General features: G+C 52.5%; 1 protein-coding gene across 2 annotated transcripts; it reads left to right on the top strand.

Moving 5' to 3' along the window:
• Nucleotides 1-1,123: 1,123 nt before the first annotated feature.
• On the top strand, nucleotides 1,124-19,280 carry LOC133348070 (membrane protein BRI3-like). Of its 2 annotated transcripts, none has more exons than XM_061560912.1 (4): nucleotides 1,124-1,370; nucleotides 3,585-4,509; nucleotides 8,134-8,257; nucleotides 13,987-19,280. In XM_061560912.1, the coding sequence occupies exons 2-4, from the start codon at nucleotides 4,260-4,262 to the stop codon at nucleotides 14,117-14,119; spliced, it is 507 nt and encodes a 168-aa protein (XP_061416896.1). In that variant the 5' UTR covers nucleotides 1,124-1,370; nucleotides 3,585-4,259; the 3' UTR covers nucleotides 14,120-19,280. The 2 variants fall into 2 exon arrangements, with proteins under 2 accessions (XP_061416896.1, XP_061416897.1); XM_061560913.1 differs by lacking the exon at nucleotides 1,124-1,370 and adding an exon at nucleotides 2,778-2,795.
• The last annotated feature ends 383 nt before the right edge of the window (nucleotides 19,281-19,663 follow it).

Here is a 19,663-nt window from a genome sequence, read left to right as displayed (position 1 = left end):
TGGGGGGAGGAGGGGTGGGTGGGGGAAGTGAGTGGGGGAGGAGGGGGTGGGTGGGGGGAGGAAGGGGTGGGTGGGGGGAGGAGTGGTGGGTGGGGGGAGGAGGGGTGGGTGGGGGAAGTGAGTGGGGGAGGAGGGGGTGGGTGGGGGGAGGAGGGGGTGGGTGGGGGGAGGAGGGGTGGGTGGGGGGAGGAGGGGTGGGTGGGGGAAGTGAGTGGGGGAGGAGGGGTGGGTGGGGGGAGGAGGGGGTGGGTGGGGGGAGGAGGGGTGGGTGGGGGAAGTGAGTGGGGGAGGAGGGGGTGGGTGGGGGGAGGAGGGGTGGGTGGGGGGAGGAGTGGTGGGTGGGGGGAGGAGGGGTGGGTGGGGGAAGTGAGTGGGGGAGGAGGGGGTGGGTGGGGGGAGGAGGGGGTGGGTGGGGGGAGGAGGGGTGGGTGGGGGGAGGAGGGGTGGGTGGGGGAAGTGAGTGGGGGAGGAGGGGGTGGGTGGGGGGAGGAGGGGGTGGGTGGGGGGAGGAGGGGTGGGTGGGGGGAGGAGGGGTGGGTGGGGGAAGTGAGTGGGGGAGGAGGGGGTGGGTGGGGGGAGGAGGGGGTGGGTGGGGGGAGGAGGGGTGGGTGGGAGAAGTGAGTTGGGGAGTAGGGGGGAGGGGTGAGTAGGGGGGAGGGGTGAGTAGGGGGAGGGGTGAGTAGGGGGAGGGGTGAGTAGGGGGAGGGGTGAGTAGGGGGAGGGGTGAATAGGGGGGAGGGGTGAGTATGGGGGGTGAGTAGGGGGGAGGGGTGAGTATGGGGAGGGGTGAGTAGGGGGAGGGGAGAGTAGGGGGGAGGGGGTGAGTATGGGGGAGGGGTGAGTAGGGGGGGGAGGGGTGAGTAGGGGGAGGGGAGAGTAGGGGGGAGGGGTGAGTAGGGGGAGGGGTGAGTAGGGGGAGGGGTGAGTAGGGGGAGGGGTGAGTATGGGGGAGGGGTGAGTAGGGGGGAGGGGTGAGTAGGGGGAGGGGGAGAGTAGGGGGGAGGGGTGAGTAGGGGGAGGGGTGAGTAGGGGGAGGGGAGAGTAGGGGGAGGGGTGAGTATGGGGGAGGGGTGAGTAGGGGGGAGGGGTGAGTAGGGGGAGGGGTGAGTAGGGGGTGGGGGCTCATTGTTGACATCAAAGCCGTGGGGCGGCTACCAGCTACGGGAGCTGCTGTTGCTGCTTGTGGTGGTGGTGGTGCTGGTGGTGGTGCTGGTTGTGGTGGTGGTGCTGCTCAATCTCTCTCCGCTGCTGGCTTGCCGCTATCCTCCTGGTCCCGGCGACAGCGCTGTGATACAGCCGGCACAGCAGACACACACACACACACTCTGCTGCCGTGGCCTACGACAACACTCGGGCTCGCTAAGAGAGAGGTACGTTGTGACTGTCTGTGTGCCTGGCTTGGGGCTACGGCTGGGACAGCAACCCTGGATGTTTGTCAAGGCGACAGCTGTTGCTGTTGTAGCTGTTGTTGTTGTAGCTGTTGTTGTTGTAGCTGTTGCTCCAGCGGGGCTATTGTGGCGACACGGATCTCCAGCAGGCCTAGAGAATCACTGCCGCCGCCGCTGTTGTTGTTATTGTTGCTCTGGGCTACAGCTGCTGGTGTTTGGTAACGGTAACTTATCATCGGGCTGGACTACAGATGATAATCTTGGTGATGGTAACTTGGTAATGGTAACTTATCATCGGGCTGGGCTACAGATGATAATATTGGTAATGGTAACTTATCATCGCCTGGGCTACAGATGATAGTGTTGGTGATGGTAACTTAACATCGGGCTGGGCTACAGATGATACTCTTGGTGATGGTAACTTAACATCGGGCTGGGCTACAGAAGATAATCTTGGTGATAGTAACTTAACATCGGGCTGGGCTACAGAAGATAATCTTGGTGATGGTAACTTAACATCGGGCTGGGCTCCAGTCCGATGATAGCAATTCTTTGAACCGGTCCTGGGCCTCCCCTAGGTCGACTCAGCCTCAAATGAGTACCACGGTGTAGCGGTGTGTAGTAAACATCGCCACTGGGGGAGACAAAGGCGGCCGGGCGTGGTTTCTGCCCACCCCCCCCCCTCTGTGTGTGCCACAGTGCCGGTGGCCTTCATAGGTGCTTCTCGCTATAACAGCACTTGCCCCAACCAGTCTGTGCAGGCTACACGGGGGATCTTTGTCTTTGTAGCCGGTATCACGACTTCAGCTTCTGCTTAATTGCTCGAGATTGGAGCTGGGTACAAGCTGATCGTGGCCCACACTTGACTTGTATTATTACACACTTTCATTTCACTGTCTGTTGTTGTCGTTGTTGTTGTATCCTCAAATCTTGTAACTCAATTTTGACACACTTCCCAATGTGCTATCGACTGCAAACTCGGTATAGCTATGTCATACCGATGACAACACGATATTCTATCATAAAAAAATCCATAATATAAAATTAAAAACTTTTTACACGCTTTTATTTAACTTACTGTATGTGTTGTCGTATCCAAACATCGTGTAACTCAATTTCAACCGTATTCCCAATGTCGTACCGACTGCAAACTTCGTATAGGTGTGTCATACTGATGACAATACTATATTCTATCATTTGAAAAATTAATTAAACAATCTTTTTAACGGCTCTAATAGTCCACGCTCAACTGACGTTGCCTGTAAATCACCACGTGGTCCCTGACGTCACGGCAAGCCTCGGGGAGCCACGCCCAGGGGCGGGGCATGTGGAAGGAGGGGAGGGGCGATAGGGGGAAGGGGGCAGGGCAGCTCGGACAGTACATTTCATTAAAGCGTGTTTTTAAAAGTATTTTTAAATATTTTATTATTACCCGCTTTCATTTAACTCACTCTGTTGTTGTATCATCAAATCTTGTAACTCAATTTTAACGCACTTCCCAATGTGGTATCGACTGCAAACTTGATATACTTATGTCATACTGGTGACAATACTATATTCTATCATTAAAAATTGGTATTTTTAAACATGATTTTTTACATGTTATGTTTCGGCTTGAGTCTAATTGTCCACGGTCAACTGACGTTGGCTGTAATTGTCCATGGTCCCTTCCTGGAGTCGTGGAGTTCTTCCATTACTAGTACATTTAATAAAAGCCTGTTTTTAAAGGCGTTTTTGTAAATATTACTTTTTTTTAAAGGCGTTTTGCTCTCCCAAGTCTGAAGGAGGCAGGAGAACGCCGTCGCTGTGGGATCGCGTCCAATATTAATGTTGTATCGTTAAACCCGCCACCACCCGACACAGACAGTCAGCAAGGTTTGTCACGTCAACAGAACGGGTGTCAATTCGTTACTGCAGAGCGTAAACAACCCCCCAGCTCTCCAACACACCGGTGTGCTGAACTAGTAACGAATTGGCACGTTCTGTTTACTTGAACACTACAAATTGGCTGTGTCGGGTGGTGGCGGGTTTAACGACACAACGTTGATATTTACGCTCCACCTCCTTTGGATAATATTGGTCGCGAAAGCCCAGCTACTCACGACTACGCGTTACACTGATGGGCGTTGTTTTGTAAAGTCGTCTTGAGTTTGGTTTCAACTCATCTGAGTTGTGTGTTGCCGCCCCGGTGCACAGAAGCGTCGCCTCAAAACGAACAACAACATCATCATCATCATCTACGACGACGGTCGTCGCTGCTGGGGACAAGCGGATTGATTGAAGGTTGTGCAAGGAAGCAAGGAGAGAGACCGTCTTCTGCGGCACTTGATTCACAGCAGCAGCAGCATCGCCGTCGTGGCGTTAGCGAGGGGTGCGTTTCATCATCAGCAGCGCCACTGTGCCCACCACCACCACCGCCGTCTTCGTGGCGCGCGTGGGGAACCACGGAGGCGATTTACAACGTCGAGGAACTGTTTAACAAAAAAAGGGCCGCCTCAACATCAACAAATACCAACGTGCGAAAACTACACAACGACAAAAAAAACATCAACAGCCGAAAGTCAACAACAACAACAACTGCTAACTACATCATCAACACCGTCCGCAATAAACCAGCAGCAACAAGAACAACAACAGTCGACGACGACTTCTACACAAACTGCAAGAACTTCATTATCAACAAGAAGATCGACTACACCATCGTCACCACCACCACCACCATCGTCATCAAACTGCATAGACTTTAACCCGAGTGCCGTGGTATACATTGTAAACACACAAGGACGAGTTGTCAACCTCACGGCACCACCAGCGTCGTTTGGCGAGTTGCTCCTCGCGTCGTGAAGGAAGGCGGCCGGGAGGGAGCGAGCAATGGAGAGCTCGAAGCCACTGCTGGATGAAAGACCCCCTCCCTACACGCCTGGTCCCGTGGGAGAAAGGGGGGGACCCCCACCACCGCCAGGCTACCACCCCGGTGGTGGTGGTGGTGGCGGCTATGGCACCATGCAGCCCGCACCACAACAGTACCAACCCCGAGGCCACCCCTACCAACAACAACAGCAACATCAGCAGCAACATCAACCGCAGTTCCAGCAGCAGTATCAACCGCAGCACCATGCAGGTGAGCGATGGAGAGGGGAAGAAGACGAGTGGGGTGTGTGGCCACTGCCATACATTGCCACGTGACGCTCAGCCAACTTCGTTGAGCTGACCGTTTGTGGCCAGGTCGCTTCTGATAAAGAGCCATGCGGCTCAGTGGGGGGCGGCCTAACCTCGAAAAGAATATATACAACAAATAGCAGTGTTGGAGCGTGCTGTCGGCAAATCCACTGCTGGATGGCGGAGGGCCTTTGTCCCGCACTCCGTGCCAAGCAAGTTGCCAGGGATAAAAGATTGCAACGTTGCAGCCAACGTTGGAATCTGGTTTGGCACGTGGTTGCAATTGGGTTGGAACCGTTGTACCAACGTTTGTCCGTCGTTATTTGTTTATATACTGGGTTTGGGTGGAGTGGTTTAACCGTATGGGCGCCGTGGTGGCTTGATGTTAACTACCTCGCCTAGTATACAGGAGGTCGTGGGGTTTGATCCCGACCCTGACACCTGCTGCTGTATATTTGGAGTTTGTAGGTCTGTCTCTCTTTCTGCCCCCGTGATCGTGTGGATTTTTCTCAGAGCCTTCCGGGTTTCCCCTCCACATTTAGAATCAAACCGTCCGTTTGGAGTGTTTGGCTGCTGTAAATGTCCGCGTGATGAGAAGCCACCACTAAGTTGAGCTGTCATCGCGTGTGGCCAGGTCGCTTCTCCAAAAGAGCTGTACAGCTCAGTGGCCCTTACCTGGTAAAAAAAAAAACTAGTTTTTAGTATATTTGACCACCCTGGTTGGTAGAGGCAGGGAGCCATGGACGTTGGAATACAGTACAGTAAATGTGGTTTTCTGTGCTGCCATCTGCTGGCAATGGATTCCGGCCACGTGTTTGGCAGGGCGGTTAGTGGTCCAGATGTCTTGTAACGCCCATTTAATTCTCTCAAACCTCATAATTGTTACGGTTTATTTAAACACTTACATTAATATGCAAAGGGAGTTTTTTTTCAGAGGTCAATTAATTGCCGGTCACAAGCCATCTGGTCCACCCTGTACTCTGGCATTGGAGTTGTGGTTATGAGATGCCTCGTTTCGCCCCCGTCATGGGAACGTGGTATTGCCACCACTGGCTCAGGGCACAGTGTGAGAAGCAGAGTTGTGATTGTGTGTGGCACACAGCACACCTGTAAAGCACGCATCTCCCTCCGTGAGAGATGGTGACCGCTGCTTTTCGTGGCTTATGATATAAGCACATGACATGAGGTGGCGAGGTTTGTTTGAACAACATCGGGGTTGACGATTGACCCCGGGTCAGGGTTTTGATAACTAGGTTTAGGCCTAAACCCAAACATAAACCCATCAAAATTCTAAACGGCGGCTCGGTGTCGTGACTGCATTAAGTCCTGACCATAAATCCATCCCACCCCGAGCTGAAACCGGGTAAGGGTTTGGACTGGGTTTAACTCTGGCCCGAACCCTAACAGGAGGTTAACCTGGTTTATAGCTTTCTCTACACCTGGGTCTGTGTGCTCAGTTTATATGTGTTCGTGAGCAAGTCTACACATGTATACAATTTTTGCGTGCCTATGTGTGTTCACACCTGTAGGCCTGTGTGTGTTCACACCTGTAGGCCTGTGTGTGTTCACACGTGTAGGCCTGTGTGTGTTCACACCTGTAGGCCTGTGTGTGTTCACACCTGTAGGCCTGTGTGTGTTCACACCTGTAGGCCTGTGTGTGTTCACACCTGTAGGCCTGTGTGTGTTCACACGTGTAGGCCTGTGTGTGTTCACACCTGTAGGCCTGTGTGTGTTCACACTTGTAGGCCTGTGTGTGTTCACACGTGTAGGCCTGTGTGTTCACACCTGTAGGCCTGTGTGTGTTCACACGTGTAGGCCTGTGTGTGTTCACACCTGTAGGCCTGTGTGTGTTCACACGTGTAGGCCTGTGTGTGTTCACACGTGTAGGCCTGTGTGTGTTCACACCTGTAGGCCTGTGTGTGTTCACACCTGTAGGCCTCTGTGTGTTCACACGTGTAGGCCTGTGTGTGTTCACACCTGTAGGCCTGTGTGTGTTCACACGTGTAGGCCTGTGTGTGTTCACACCTGTAGGCCTGTGTGTGTTCACATGTGTAGGCCTGTGTGTGTTCACACGTGTAGGCCTGTGTGTGTTAACACGTGTATGCCTGTGTGTGTTCACACCTGTAGGCCTGTCTGTGTTAACACGTGTAGACCTGCGTGTACCTGTATTTGTGTTCACATTCGTACATCTGTACAGATCTACATGTATGTGTTGACATCTGTGTGTACCTGTGGGTGTGTTCATATGCGTATACCTGTGTGTGTGTGCTCACACCTGCACACCTGTGTGTGTGTGCTCACACCTGCACACCTGTGTGTGTGTGCTCACACCTGCACACCTGTGTGTGTGTGCTCACACCTGCACACCTGTGTGTGTGTGCTCACACCTGCACACCTGTGTGTGTGTGTGCTCACACCTGCACACCTGTGTGTGTGTGTGCTCACACCTGCACACCTGTGTGTGTGTGTGTGTGCTCACACCTGCACACCTGTGTGTGTGTGTGTGTGCTCACACCTGCACACCTGTGTGTGTGTGTGTGTGCTCACACCTGCACACCTGTGTGTGTGTGTGTGTGCTCACACCTGCACACCTGTGTGTGTGTGTGTGCTCACACCTGCACACCTGTGTGTGTGTGTGTGCTCACACCTGCACACCTGTGTGTGTGTGTGTGCTCACACCTGCACACCTGTGTGTGTGTGTGTGCTCACACCTGCACACCTGTGTGTGTGTGCTCACACCTGCACACCTGTGTGTGTGTGCTCACACCTGCACACCTGTGTGTGTGTGTGCTCACACCTGCACACCTGTGTGTGTGTGTGCTCACACCTGCACACCTGTGTGTGTGTGTGCTCACACCTGCACACCTGTGTGTGTGTGTGCTCACACCTGCACACCTGTGTGTGTGTGTGCTCACACCTGCACACCTGTGTGTGTGTGCTCACACCTGCACACCTGTGTGTGTGTGTGCTCACACCTGCACACCTGTGTGTGTGTGTGCTCACACCTGCACACCTGTGTGTGTGTGTGCTCACACCTGCACACCTGTGTGTGTGTGTGCTCACACCTGCACACCTGTGTGTGTGTGTGCTCACACCTGCACACCTGTGTGTGTGTGTGCTCACACCTGCACACCTGTGTGTGTGTGTGCTCACACCTGCACACCTGTGTGTGTGTGTGCTCACACCTGCACACCTGTGTGTGTGTGTGCTCACACCTGCACACCTGTGTGTGTGTGTGCTCACACCTGCACACCTGTGTGTGTGTGTGCTCACACCTGCACACCTGTGTGTGTGTGTGCTCACACCTGCACACCTGTGTGTGTGTGTGCTCACACCTGCACACCTGTGTGTGTGTGTGCTCACACCTGCACACCTGTGTGTGTGTGTGTGCTCACACCTGCACACCTGTGTGTGTGTGTGTGCTCACACCTGCACACCTGTGTGTGTGTGTGTGCTCACACCTGCACACCTGTGTGTGTGTGTGTGCTCACACCTGCACACCTGTGTGTGTGTGTGTGTGCTCACACCTGCACACCTGTGTGTGTGTGTGTGTGCTCACACCTGCACACCTGTGTGTGTCCTGCAGGGTACACTGTGATTGCCCCTGCGGGGTACGCGGGCGCCTACCCCACCATGGTGCAGCCGGACTCCTCGCTCATGCAGCCCCCCATCACCTCCGTGCTCGTTGTGGGGGGCTGCCCCGCGTGCAGGTATGGGGGGGGGGTCTGCACCCCAGGGGGTCCCCTCACACCAGGGGCCCCTCACGTCACATACACCTCACCCCGTGTACCCCACAAACCTATTAGACTAGGTCCCTTATCAGACCAGGTCACCACCTATTAGACCCGGTCCTCCATTAGAGCAGGTCACCACCTATTAGACCAGGTTCTCAGCAAACCAGGTTTCCTGTTCGACCAGGTCTCCCTATCAGACCAGATCCTCTGTGAGACCAGGTCTCTCTAACAGACCAGATCCTCTGTGAGACCAGGTCTCTCTAACAGACCAGGTCACCACCTATTAGACCAGGTTCTCAGCAAACCAGGTTTCCTTTTCGACCAGGTCTCCCTATCAGACCAGATCCTCTGTGAGACCAGGTCTCTCTAACAGACTAGACCCTCTGCCAGACCAGGTCTCTCTAACAGACCAGGTCATTTCTGACATCGGGCTTGGCGACATAATCGACCATGTGGTTGAAAATGACCGCGGGGCAGATTCCACCCAGTGCTACTCTCACAACGGGTCCGTGAGTTGCTGCCCTGGAGACCTGGAGATCGTTGACTGACGGTCGGTCAGAACCAGAATGAGAATATTTATTCATACTGGAGGAATCCGATGAGCTATGAAGCTCTTTTTCACGGGTGCCCAGTAAGGACAGGTCAGAATGTTCCAACAACAACAAACAATACAAAAACACAATAGGAGTGCGAAGTATAGGAAAGGTAAATAATCACTGAAAAAAATATATACAAAGAAAATAAACTTTCTATCTTACCAGGTAAAGCCCACTGAGCTTATTAGGTTGATGACGGCATTCGTTGCGACTAGCAGGAACCCGCTGAAAGAAGTTCTGCTGTAAAAGGATGTCGAATGTGTACATAGGCTCACTTCATATCTCACGTGACGCAATCACCCCTCTGCTGATACTCACCAATGTGGCGTGACGTCACTCCTTCCCTCTCCACCTTCTCGTGACGTCAACAAGCCCTTCACCTTGCATCACCCCAGAGGTCGCGTGACGTCACCCCGGTGCGTTACAGAAGACACAAAGACGAATATTCCCTGTGTAGCTTTAACAGACTGTTGGGGCAAGTGCTGTCAGCGAGCACCTATGAAGGCCGGCACGGCACATGAGGGGGTTGGGTGGCCAGCACCACGCCTTTGTGTCCATAGTGGCGATGTTTACACACCGCACCAGGTACTCATTTGAGGCTGAATCGACCTAGGGGAGGCCCAGGACCGGTTCAGATAATCGACACTGGTGTTGGCCGTGAGCGGGAATGGAACTCGCGTCGCCGGGTTCGTAGCGCGGCGCGCTAACCGCAACACTATCGCTCCCCACAGACGGACAGACACACGCACGAACAAGCGTATGATAATAATTCTTATATAGATTTCTCACTGAACAGAGTGGACCACGTGAAAGCTGCCACCTTATCTGGCTCAACTTCAACCTGCAGTCACTGTCGAGTTGTTACTCGGCGTCGACATGATCCACAAGGAAGCAGGAGGAGGAGACCAAGGTCCCTTTTCCACTGCTTTATTTCAAATAAGTGCCATTTGTAGAAACGCTGTTTAAAAATTCACCACGATGGATAACAACTTGTGAATTGTTGGCCACGTTTTTGTTTTATGTTATTCGATAACTGAATATGTACACTTGCATTAAGCCTCTTTAAACTGGCCTTCACCCGCCGGTTCTAGCCGTTCACTCCTGTTGTGTTTATTTCCTGCCTTCCGTACATGGTGGCGCATTGGGATCTACGGACGAAATGCACCTTTCAAATGTAAATTATTATAACATCGCCTCCGATCAGCACGGTTGACAACGTACGGTGGTGCGACAGAGGTTCAACATGCAAGCGTACATATTGAAGTTCTTTACGTTTTGTCAAATAACCGCACGTAGGTATACAGTGCAGTGAATGAGTGTGAAGCCCAAATGAGCCGAATGTGACTCGTGCTGTCCAATTACCGACGGCTATGATGGCCAGTAACGAGGATGCCCGCTGTAAATAGGACACGTGGGCCCACAGTGTGCGGTGCCGGTGCTCAGACACGATGGGGGTGGTGGAGGGTTGGGGGGGGTTTGCGCAATCGGCGCTCCTTTTAATTTTGGCCCCGAGTGGCGAGTGAACCTCCCAAACGAGCGCAGACACGCTCCGGGTGGCTGTCTGCGCCTTTACGTATGGTCGCACTCATTACACACAGTGTGATTGCCACATGAACCACAATACCTTTGCTGGTAGTGTCAAGGAACAACAAACCATCACGCCAACATCCTGGCAGCGGCGGCTTTTTGGCTGGCCATCGAACAAAGGCGGTCACCGCGTCGCGCGCGTTCAGATGCGCTATTGCGGCCGTCTGGAATGCTCTTCCAATATTAGAAAGCCACTGGAGCTAAGCACTTTTAAACATGGATTGAAAACTAATTTCTTTAGAACTGCCAGTACCAAAATATAGTAAGAGTGGTTTTTGTTTGCATTTTGACCGCAGGTATTGTGGTTAATGCAAACATGATTCCTTCTAAAAAGGTTTCAGTTTTGTTGCCAGAAAAAAGGGGGGAAAACCTATTGTTATATTTTGGTCCTGGCAAAGGAGGCCTCGTGATGTAAACAAGAGAATAATCTCGACCTTAGATCGTGACGGGATGGGGGAGACCGTCATCCAGAAGCAGATAGAACATTGCTGCTGATCATGATGATGTATTAAACATATTCACAGCTATGAGAAGGCCATTGCATTGCAGCTTTTTGTTCCAAAGCCCAAACTTTAAATAAAAAAAAAACATAAAACATGTTTTTAGGAAAAAGCCACCTAAAACCACAGTTCGAGCCCAGCATCGTAATCTGACGAAGACAATGCTAAGACAAGGCCATTGTGAACCCCGTGAGGTTGTCTGGTGGCCCTGTGATGGTGCGATTTGGAGGGTCTATTTTAGTGAGCGCTTGAGTATTGTGTTGCACAGTGATATTAATAGGGGCGACTGTACCGATACGTGAGCCGCCAGCCACAGCGGTTTAGAATACTGCACGGCTCTCCCTGCTGCATGGTATGAGAGTTTAAACCCGAGTCTGGGCTTGGCTTTCGCTCTTCCCTCCAGGGGCGATACAATGAGCAGTGCCAATTGGTGGGAAGTCAACGGTGATCATTGTTGATTGGATAGACTTGCCCTTGCCGCAATTACGTGGAATTTCCACCACTGGCTCGCAACTGTGAGTTCTAAGCACCGCCACATGCTTGTTTTGAGTTGGAAACCACTTATTTTTTACCTGGTGATGGTGTTATTGATGCAACGGATTCACAAATCCATCCGTGTAGAGTTTTGGGCGTCACCCTCTCGTGTGCGTGAGTTTTATCAGTGTTCTCCGGTTTCTGCCCACAAGGGAAAACGCACTCGCCGGTGGAATTTGGCCAAATATTCCAATACCAGGCCCTACAGAAAAAATATCCCCAAGCCTTTGGGTTCTTCTGGATAAATGGCATTACAGTAATTCCCTCGATTAACGTTTTTAATTCTTTCCACGAAAACTACTGTTAACCAAAAAAACTGTCAATCGAATATGGGATTGGCATGTTAAAACCATTAATCCATTCCAAGACGATCAGAAGTTTACCTCTTTGACCCTAAAACATAGTTCGTAACATTTAAACACTCAATATTAATAAACTAGCCTTTTGCCCGTCCAAGGACGGGTGTATTGTGGTGAATCTGAAACTTGCAAGCGAAAAGCAGACCGTGACGTGATATTCATTGCATCAATGCGTGTGCAATTTGTGAGGGCGCGGTGACACAGACCTATTTCATTTAAAGGTTATAATCTCTTGTTCATCATGACGTCCTTTTTACTTTGATGTCTCAACAGCGCTACGGAGATCGGGTGACGTGAGGGTTGTAAGTTGACGCTGAAGAGGGGAGAGGAGGCGCCTCTCCCCCCCCATGTGGAGTGACGTCACCCGCTAATAATTATTAATGAGGGGGGAGGGTGCTCCATGTGGAGTGACGTCACCTGCTCATGAATATTAATGAGGGGGGATGGTCGATGTAGAGTGACGTTACGAGCGTTAAGGACATTCCTAGGTGATTATAGTAGGTAAAAGCATGATAACACTTTAAATAATGCTTTGTTTTAAGGCTAATTGCTTACCTAGTCTTCTCCTTTTTGCGAATTCACTTTAGGGGACATTGCAATCACTACGAATTCACTTATGAGTAAAAAAATTAGTTTAAAATAAAATCACCGAGTCTGCAAGAGAGCTGTTTCGACTGCCAAAACAGAAGACGTATCCTGTAATAAACGGGCATCCCTGATTAGCCGTGGGCATGGCTCCTCAGCCCCACTTACGAGCACTCGGATTGGTCGAAATTGGCACCCGCGTGCATCATCTAAGTACCGCTGAATTCAAATTTCAACGTTAATCGAAACCATGGGGTGGGTCCTATGGAAGGCGAAATTGTTAACCGAAAAACCATGAACCAATGTCACTGTTAACCGAGGGACGACTCTGTTGATATTTTGTGCTCATAATAGTTGTATTGTTATCATCACGCTTGTTACCCATGCGAGACTCGCCGAGTCTCACGACTCTCTTTCAGGAGGCTCCTGCCAAGTTGTCGCTGTGGAGGGAGGGGGATGGCATCATTGCCGAGCGTAATCCCAGGCCAAGTCGCTGAGTAATTCCAGTTGAGAGTTTGAATTCCAATTCTTAATTCCTCCGCTGAACTGCAGCGAGGGTTCCGCACTCTTTGGGCGTGCTTCGTGTGCATGTACTGCACACTTAATCGGCGTCTGGCGCTGGTGGTTGTTAGTGGCGCTGGTGGTTGTGGGGAGCGGTAGTGCAGCGGTTAACGCGCTGCGCTACGAACCTAGCGACACGAGTTCGATTCCCGTTCATGGCCAATATCATTGATGATTATCTGAACTGGTCCTGCGCCTCTCCTCAAATGAGTACTTGGTGCGGTGTGTAAACATCGCCGCTGGGGAGACAAAGGCGGCTGGGCGTGGTGCTGGCCACCCGCCTCGTGCGCCGTGCCGGCCTTCATAGGTGCTCGCTAACAGCACTTGCCCCTACAGTCCGTTAAGGCTACACGGGGGATCTTTGTAGTGGTAGTGGTGCTGGTGATTGATGTGCGGTGGCAGTGGTGGTTTGGGTGTGGAGTTGTTGGGGTCCGTGCGCCTTAGTTTGCGTTGGTTTCATTTGTTGTAGTTCGCTTAATGTGGTTTTGTTGTGGTTGTAGTGGTTTGGAGTCAATGGTTACCACACTGTGATTTCCATTGTTAGTCTGCTGCAGTTACATTGCCACCGTTTCCACAGTTCATGTATGCAAGGATGTTGATCTTCCTGTGCGCCGTACGTAGCCAAACGCGCTAATCGGAGGTGCGGGAGAAGAACAAACTAAACACAAAAAGCCGTTCTAAATAAATTGGTTTTCAGTCTAGGTTATTTAAAAGTGCATAGCTCCAGTGGCTTCCTAATATCGGAAGAGAGTTCCTGACGCCCTCGGAAGCGCGTCCGAAAGGGCGCGACACGGTCACCGTCTTTGTTCAATGGCCAGCCAAAACCCCGCCGCTGCTCGGATGACCAGAGTTCGCGTGATGGGTGGTTTGTGCTCCTTGACGAGATCAGCAAAGCTATTGCGGCTCATTCGTGGCAAGCACTCTGAAGGCTACGCGGCGGAGGGTGCGAATCGCCGTCTCCGCGTGCCGTGTACGTGGTGCAGGGTGGGCGTGCTGGAGGACGAGTACACCTGCCTGGGCATCTGCTGCGCCATCCTCTTCTTCCCGATCGGCATCCTGCTCTGCCTGGCGCTGCGGGAGCGCCGCTGCCCAAACTGCGGCGCCGTCTTCGGCTGAGGACGCACCCGGACTCGCGCACGGAGAGAGCGCCCCGGGGTTCAGCCCGAGTGTAACCCTGACCGCCCCCCTGACCCCACTCCCAACTCTGAGCCCCTAACCGTGATTCCAACAATAAACCCCGTGACCATGATATGTACAGTTGCCCCCCCACCTCATCTTGACGTGAACGTTGACACCCTAACCCCAACCTCAACCCGAAACCATTGACCCTAACCCTGGCTCCTAACGCAAACCCCTAACCCTATCTATGCCCCTAACCCTGACCCACTAACCCCAACTCCCAACACTAAATCACTAACACTAGATCTGAGGCTAACTGTAACCCTCGCTCTTAACTGTGCGTCACTCGCATCACACCACTCGCACCGCATCACTTCACTTACAAACTCAACTCGCCACACCACCTACATGCACACATATCACCATGCTGCTTACCAAACCACCACACCACCCATCTCGCGCCTCACCACCCAACTCACCACACCACCAAACTCGCACCACACCACCCAGCTCACCACAGCACACCACCCAACACACCACCCACACTGCCCCAGGCACCTGACTGCAGGGGTGTCACGGAGTGGACGGTGGGTCTGTGCGTGGGTGTGTTGTACACGTGCAATTTGTACCACAGTATTTACGTTTGTAAAGTGTTTGAATGCCGGCATAGCTAATGGGAAATGGAACTCAAGGGTGTATTTGGGAATATAGGGGGTGGTGGATGTTGGCTATTCGTGGTGTGTGTGTGTGTGTTCCCTAAATGACATCGATGTCACCATATTTTCTGGATTATAAAGACGCTCCAGAAAGTAAAAGAAGCACTCCAACCTGGTGCCCTGATGCTAAAAATAGTTGAACACGTAGTAGTGGTAGTAGGAGACGTTCGCGACCATTATTGTCCATAATTGAGGTTTTTCTTTTTTGGGTAAGATCGCGTCGGAGGATTTCTCCACAACTCTGGCTGCAGCCTGATGAGGCTGGTTGTTGTAATTACCGGCGAAATGTCGTGGTGTTTGTAACCCAACACAAGTGGTGTGCTGAACTAGTAGCGAATTGGCACGTTTTGTTTACGGAACACTACCTTAGTAATTGGCTGCGTGGGGTGACAGCGGGTTTAGCTACACATTTATATTTACGCGATCTAACCCAAAAGAAACCCCCTCTATTATGGATAATAAAGTTATAACAAATCTGGTTTCTCTCGCGCGCAACAAAGACAAAAGTCCCCTTTATAGCCTTAACAGACTGTTGGGGCAAGTGCTGTTAGCGAGCACCTATGAAGGCGCACACACGTGTGCACACACGCACGACTTACCGGATTATAAGTTCCCCCCCCCCCCAACCTCTTCTTAAACATCAGCAGAATACGGTCATGACGAAGCTGGGGTTGATGATCATGCAATGATGGGAGCTTTGATTTAGTGGGTGGTGGTGGTGTGTGTGAGCAGTTCTCCTTCCTATCCTGTGAGGCATCGGCTGTGGGAGGCAGTACAGCAAGCGGGTGTCGAGGCACGAGGCTCCGCGTGGCGGAGAGTGTGCGACTGGGTCTCTGCGTGGGTGGATTCTTCCTGGCCACTGGAAAGAGTAATTGGGCAAATTTCCCAAGCAGATCTCCAGCCTGGCAGTATAGTACAATCTTGTAGATTCTGAAGCCTTTCTGGCTCAAGATTTTGAATCTAAATGCCGTTCTTCGCACATTTTCAGAGGGGGGGGGGGGGCACTTTCGCTGATAAGACATCACGAGTGTGAGGGCCGCCACCCATTTGAAACCATTGGGATTTGACAGCGGCACGATGGGGGGTTGTTTTTACATTTGTGTATTGTCGGGGGCAGCACTGAAGGTGACCAGTGGCCCGCAGGCCTTTGCGATGGAGAACACTGGCCTAAATTATCCAGGAAAGCCTCGCTTGGTCTCATGAATCATTTTCAGCAGGGCCCTGCAATGGTGTCTTTGGCCAATTCCTGCTTGTCGAGTGTTGTGTACGTGCGAAGAAAAACCCCACCGTGCGTACAAGGGGATTAACGGATTTGGCACTTCAACCCACTTGCTGGACTGCTGCCTCTTGCATCCCAGCCGGGATCCCACGGACCACGTCCACGGCACCGGCTCGCAGGCATGCGCCACCGTGCCAGGCTAAGTGCGCAAACGGGCGGGGAGGGAGGGGGTGGTGGTTGCGTACGACGTGATGACACGGAGGAGTCGAATGTGCCACGAAGAAACGTCTCGTGGCTTCCACATCCCCAGACAGACGCTCATGTCCCCGCTCGTGGGCCCCACCCTGGAAGGGGCGGTGGGCCCAGTTCTCCCCCTTCACTGGGCCCTGTCGCGTCCAACTCGGGCTGCTGTTCGCAACATTTGTTTCCCCCCCCACACTGTGTTCAGCGCTTTGTATCGGGCTCGCGTTGAGTTGTAACGAGACAAACATCTCGCGGTAACATGCGCAACTGCAACGAGATTACCGTGATTCTCATCGTCGTCGTCGTCGTCATGCCTCGGGTGCGAAGCATGAGCTGCTGTGGGGTAGTGCAGGAAGGAGGAGAGAATGGGTTGCCGTGTGGACCGGGAGGAGCCGAGAGGTTGCCATGGACGACCGTGCGGAGGGAGTTTCGGACGTCACCCACAATACGCACGCAGAGCTTGTGATTTTGTCAAAGTTGCCGTGGTTGCCTGAAATTTACTTGGTGGGGGCCCATGGCGTTCGTGACGAGCTCTTGTCACCGTGATAGTACGTTAAACTTCTTTCGCACCCTACGTAGTCAACCGTACTCATCGGAGGTGCAGGGGAAGGACAACAAACTCGACACAAAAATCAGTTCTAAAGAAATTCATTTTCAATCAAGATTAAAAATGAAGAAGCGTTCCAGACGGCCACGGAAGTGCATCGGAAAGTGCGTTAATGGCTAGCCATAAGCCTCTGCGAGGATGACCGAAGTTCGCGTGATGGTTTAGTCTCCTTGATGAGATCAGCAACCAGTTGTGGCGAGCGCTGTGTGTGTGTGTGTAACGAGTGCGACCTCAATGCAACCGGAAGCCAATGCAGCTCTGCGAGCACCAGACAGACACGGTATCATCGGCTCTTGCAGTCACCCAGCGGCGCGTGCGTTTGCCAGCCTCGTGCCCTCCGTCCTGTGTTCCGTTTTATCGGCAGAAAGGAACGGGGAGGGGGGGGCGTAAAAAGCCACGCTTCTCATCATCCTCCCAGCAATTCGGTGCCAATGGGCATTCTGGGAAATGGAATTGTGAGGTTTGAATCCATGTGCGTGGAGCCTTGATTGTGTTGCCTTGTTGCATGCGTGGTAGCAGCGGCGTTCGTTTTCTTCCCCACGAAGTCAAAACGCTCACTAATAATGGCATTGGCCACACGGCCACAGTGTGGCAGGACCCTCCTGAACAAAACCATATTCTTGCCAACTCGGTGAGGCCCATTATCAACTGTATTAAAACACGTCCACTATCGTCATAACTGAACTCACTAACAATTATGTTTACCCAAAATTCCTGAGAAATTGTTTGCGACTGCAAATGTCGCAATCGTGTGTTTTGTCTGTTTCACGGCATTGTTAATGACAAATGTTAGGGGGTTGAATGTCTGTGTTCTTGTGTTACCACTGCCAACAGATTCGTATTATTTTTTTTATATGGTGGGCTTATTTAATAGGGGGATGGTTTTGTGTTTGAAATGCCACAGTATTACCATTAGTAGTATTCACGGCCTATGGGAGGCCAAGTTCTCACCACGTTGAACACAAGCTGTGAGTCGCCCCTTCCCCACCTCACCTCCTCCCCCACCTCCCTCCCCCTCTCCCCACAACCCCCCTTCCCCTCACCTCTCACCCCCCTCCTAACCCCAGCACGGCCGCTGCTGCTGCTGCTCCATAACGTTTATAACTCCGGTTCTCGACCCGCGAGTCGCCAGGCTGCGGCACGGATACCGTGCGGGAGAAATGTTGGAATCACACGGGGGGGGGGGGCGGTAGACGTTGTGGCGACAAAACACAGTGACTCGACACGCCAAGAAACCGCAGTGGCACCATCACTTTCGACATGAGCTGATCTCCGTAACCTGGGAAGCACTGCAGACCTGTGGGTCTTGAGTGGTGGGGGTGGTGGTGGGGGTGGTGCCTTAGCGAACCGGTGAAGAACCGTTGGTCTCAACCAGTGGGTCTTCACTCATCTTCAGAGGGGGGAGGGGGGAAGGCCATTTTCGCGGATAAGACATCAGTTGTGAGGGCCACCACGCATTTGAAAACATTGTCGGGTGTGACAGCCTAACAATGGGTTGCGTTTTCACATTTTGTGTATTGAAACAGCGAACTTAACAAAAAAACATTTGACCAGGTAAGGCCCATCGAGCTATTTCAGCTCTTTTTTTTGCCCAACGCGACCCGGCCACAAATGACAGCTCAACGAAGTGGCTTGTCATCACGTGGCTTATCACGTGGACATTGATAGCAGACAAATACTCTTAAAGGCGTGAGGTTGATTCTAAATGGGGGGGGGGGGTGGGGGCGGGGAACCGGAGAAAAATCCACGCGACCACGGAAGAGATGGAGAGACGCAAACTCCACAACGATACAGCAGCCATCAAGGGTCGGGATCGAACCCACGCCCTCCTGTATACCTGGCGAGGGAGTCAACATCGTCGTTTGTGGCCGCACTAAAGGCCACCAGGGGACGCCAGTGGCCTGCGGTTATAGGGTGTGGAGGGAGAGGCAGAGGTCGCAACCGGGTACCCGATACCCGTACCCTACCCGATACCCAGCTACCCATACCCGGCCGAGTACGGGTAGGCTGTGAGTCACTGGTGAGTAACCGTTTGTCACTCATTTCGGGTAGGGTACGGGTAGGTTACGGCTACCTGTACCCGGCCGGGTACCCATTTGCGACCCTTGTAGGGCCGGCTAAGGAATCAAAACCCGTTTGTGGCCTCTGGGGAGAGGTGCGCGTGGATGTTGGGTGAGAACGTGGGCCTGGGGCAAGGGGGCTTGATTACACACCGGTTGACGGGGGGCGGCGGGTGGGGTGTAGGAACCATTCGTTCACACGTCGCACAACTTTTAACGTGCTAAATAATATAAGCTACCGATGTTTAAGCTCGGAATAAAGTAACGTAGAAAAATTGTCAAAACAAAATGTAATAAAACCGTTTACAAAAGCCGTGTGATTGTGGTTCAGAATCATCGCTGCACTAGAAGCTGCTGCTGCTGCTGCTGTTGAACGAAAGGGGAGATTGAACGTCCCCAGTTTCCCCCGCTCCTTAACATTTCCCGATTTTAGCCAAGTCTTTGAAATGCCCTTGTGTCGCCGTCCACTGGACTTGGGTCTCAACATTCAAGCAGTTCCGCCCTCCCGGGCCCAGGGGGAACGCGTTCTCAGAAACCCCTTCCCCCCACATCCCCCCACATCGTCTTCTCTGCAGTGACAGAGACCGTGCATCTCAGATCATCAACTAGGAAGTGTGCGATTGGGAGGCTGCACCGTTGTGGAATGAGGCTTTTTTTTAAGTACCGGAGCGAGGTGGATTGTTGCTTTGCTTAGAG

This window comes from Lethenteron reissneri, chromosome 26 (genome assembly GCF_015708825.2).
Source record: "Lethenteron reissneri isolate LAM-NWPU_2019-01 chromosome 26, ASM1570882v1, whole genome shotgun sequence".
NCBI lineage: Eukaryota > Metazoa > Chordata > Hyperoartia > Petromyzontiformes > Petromyzontidae > Lethenteron > Lethenteron reissneri.
Note: the sequence above shows the minus strand (reverse complement) of the source record. Positions and strands in the feature narration are given on the sequence as shown.

Coding starts and splice junctions, on each gene's coding strand:
- LOC133348070 (XM_061560912.1), top strand. CDS start 4,260: ATGGAGAGCTCGAAGCCACTGCTGGATGAAAGACCCCCTCCCTACACG. Junction 4,510..8,133: donor TCAACCGCAGCACCATGCAG/GTGAGCGATGGA, acceptor TGTGTCCTGCAG/GGTACACTGTGATTGCCCCT. Junction 8,258..13,986: donor GGGGGCTGCCCCGCGTGCAG/GTATGGGGGGGG, acceptor TACGTGGTGCAG/GGTGGGCGTGCTGGAGGACG.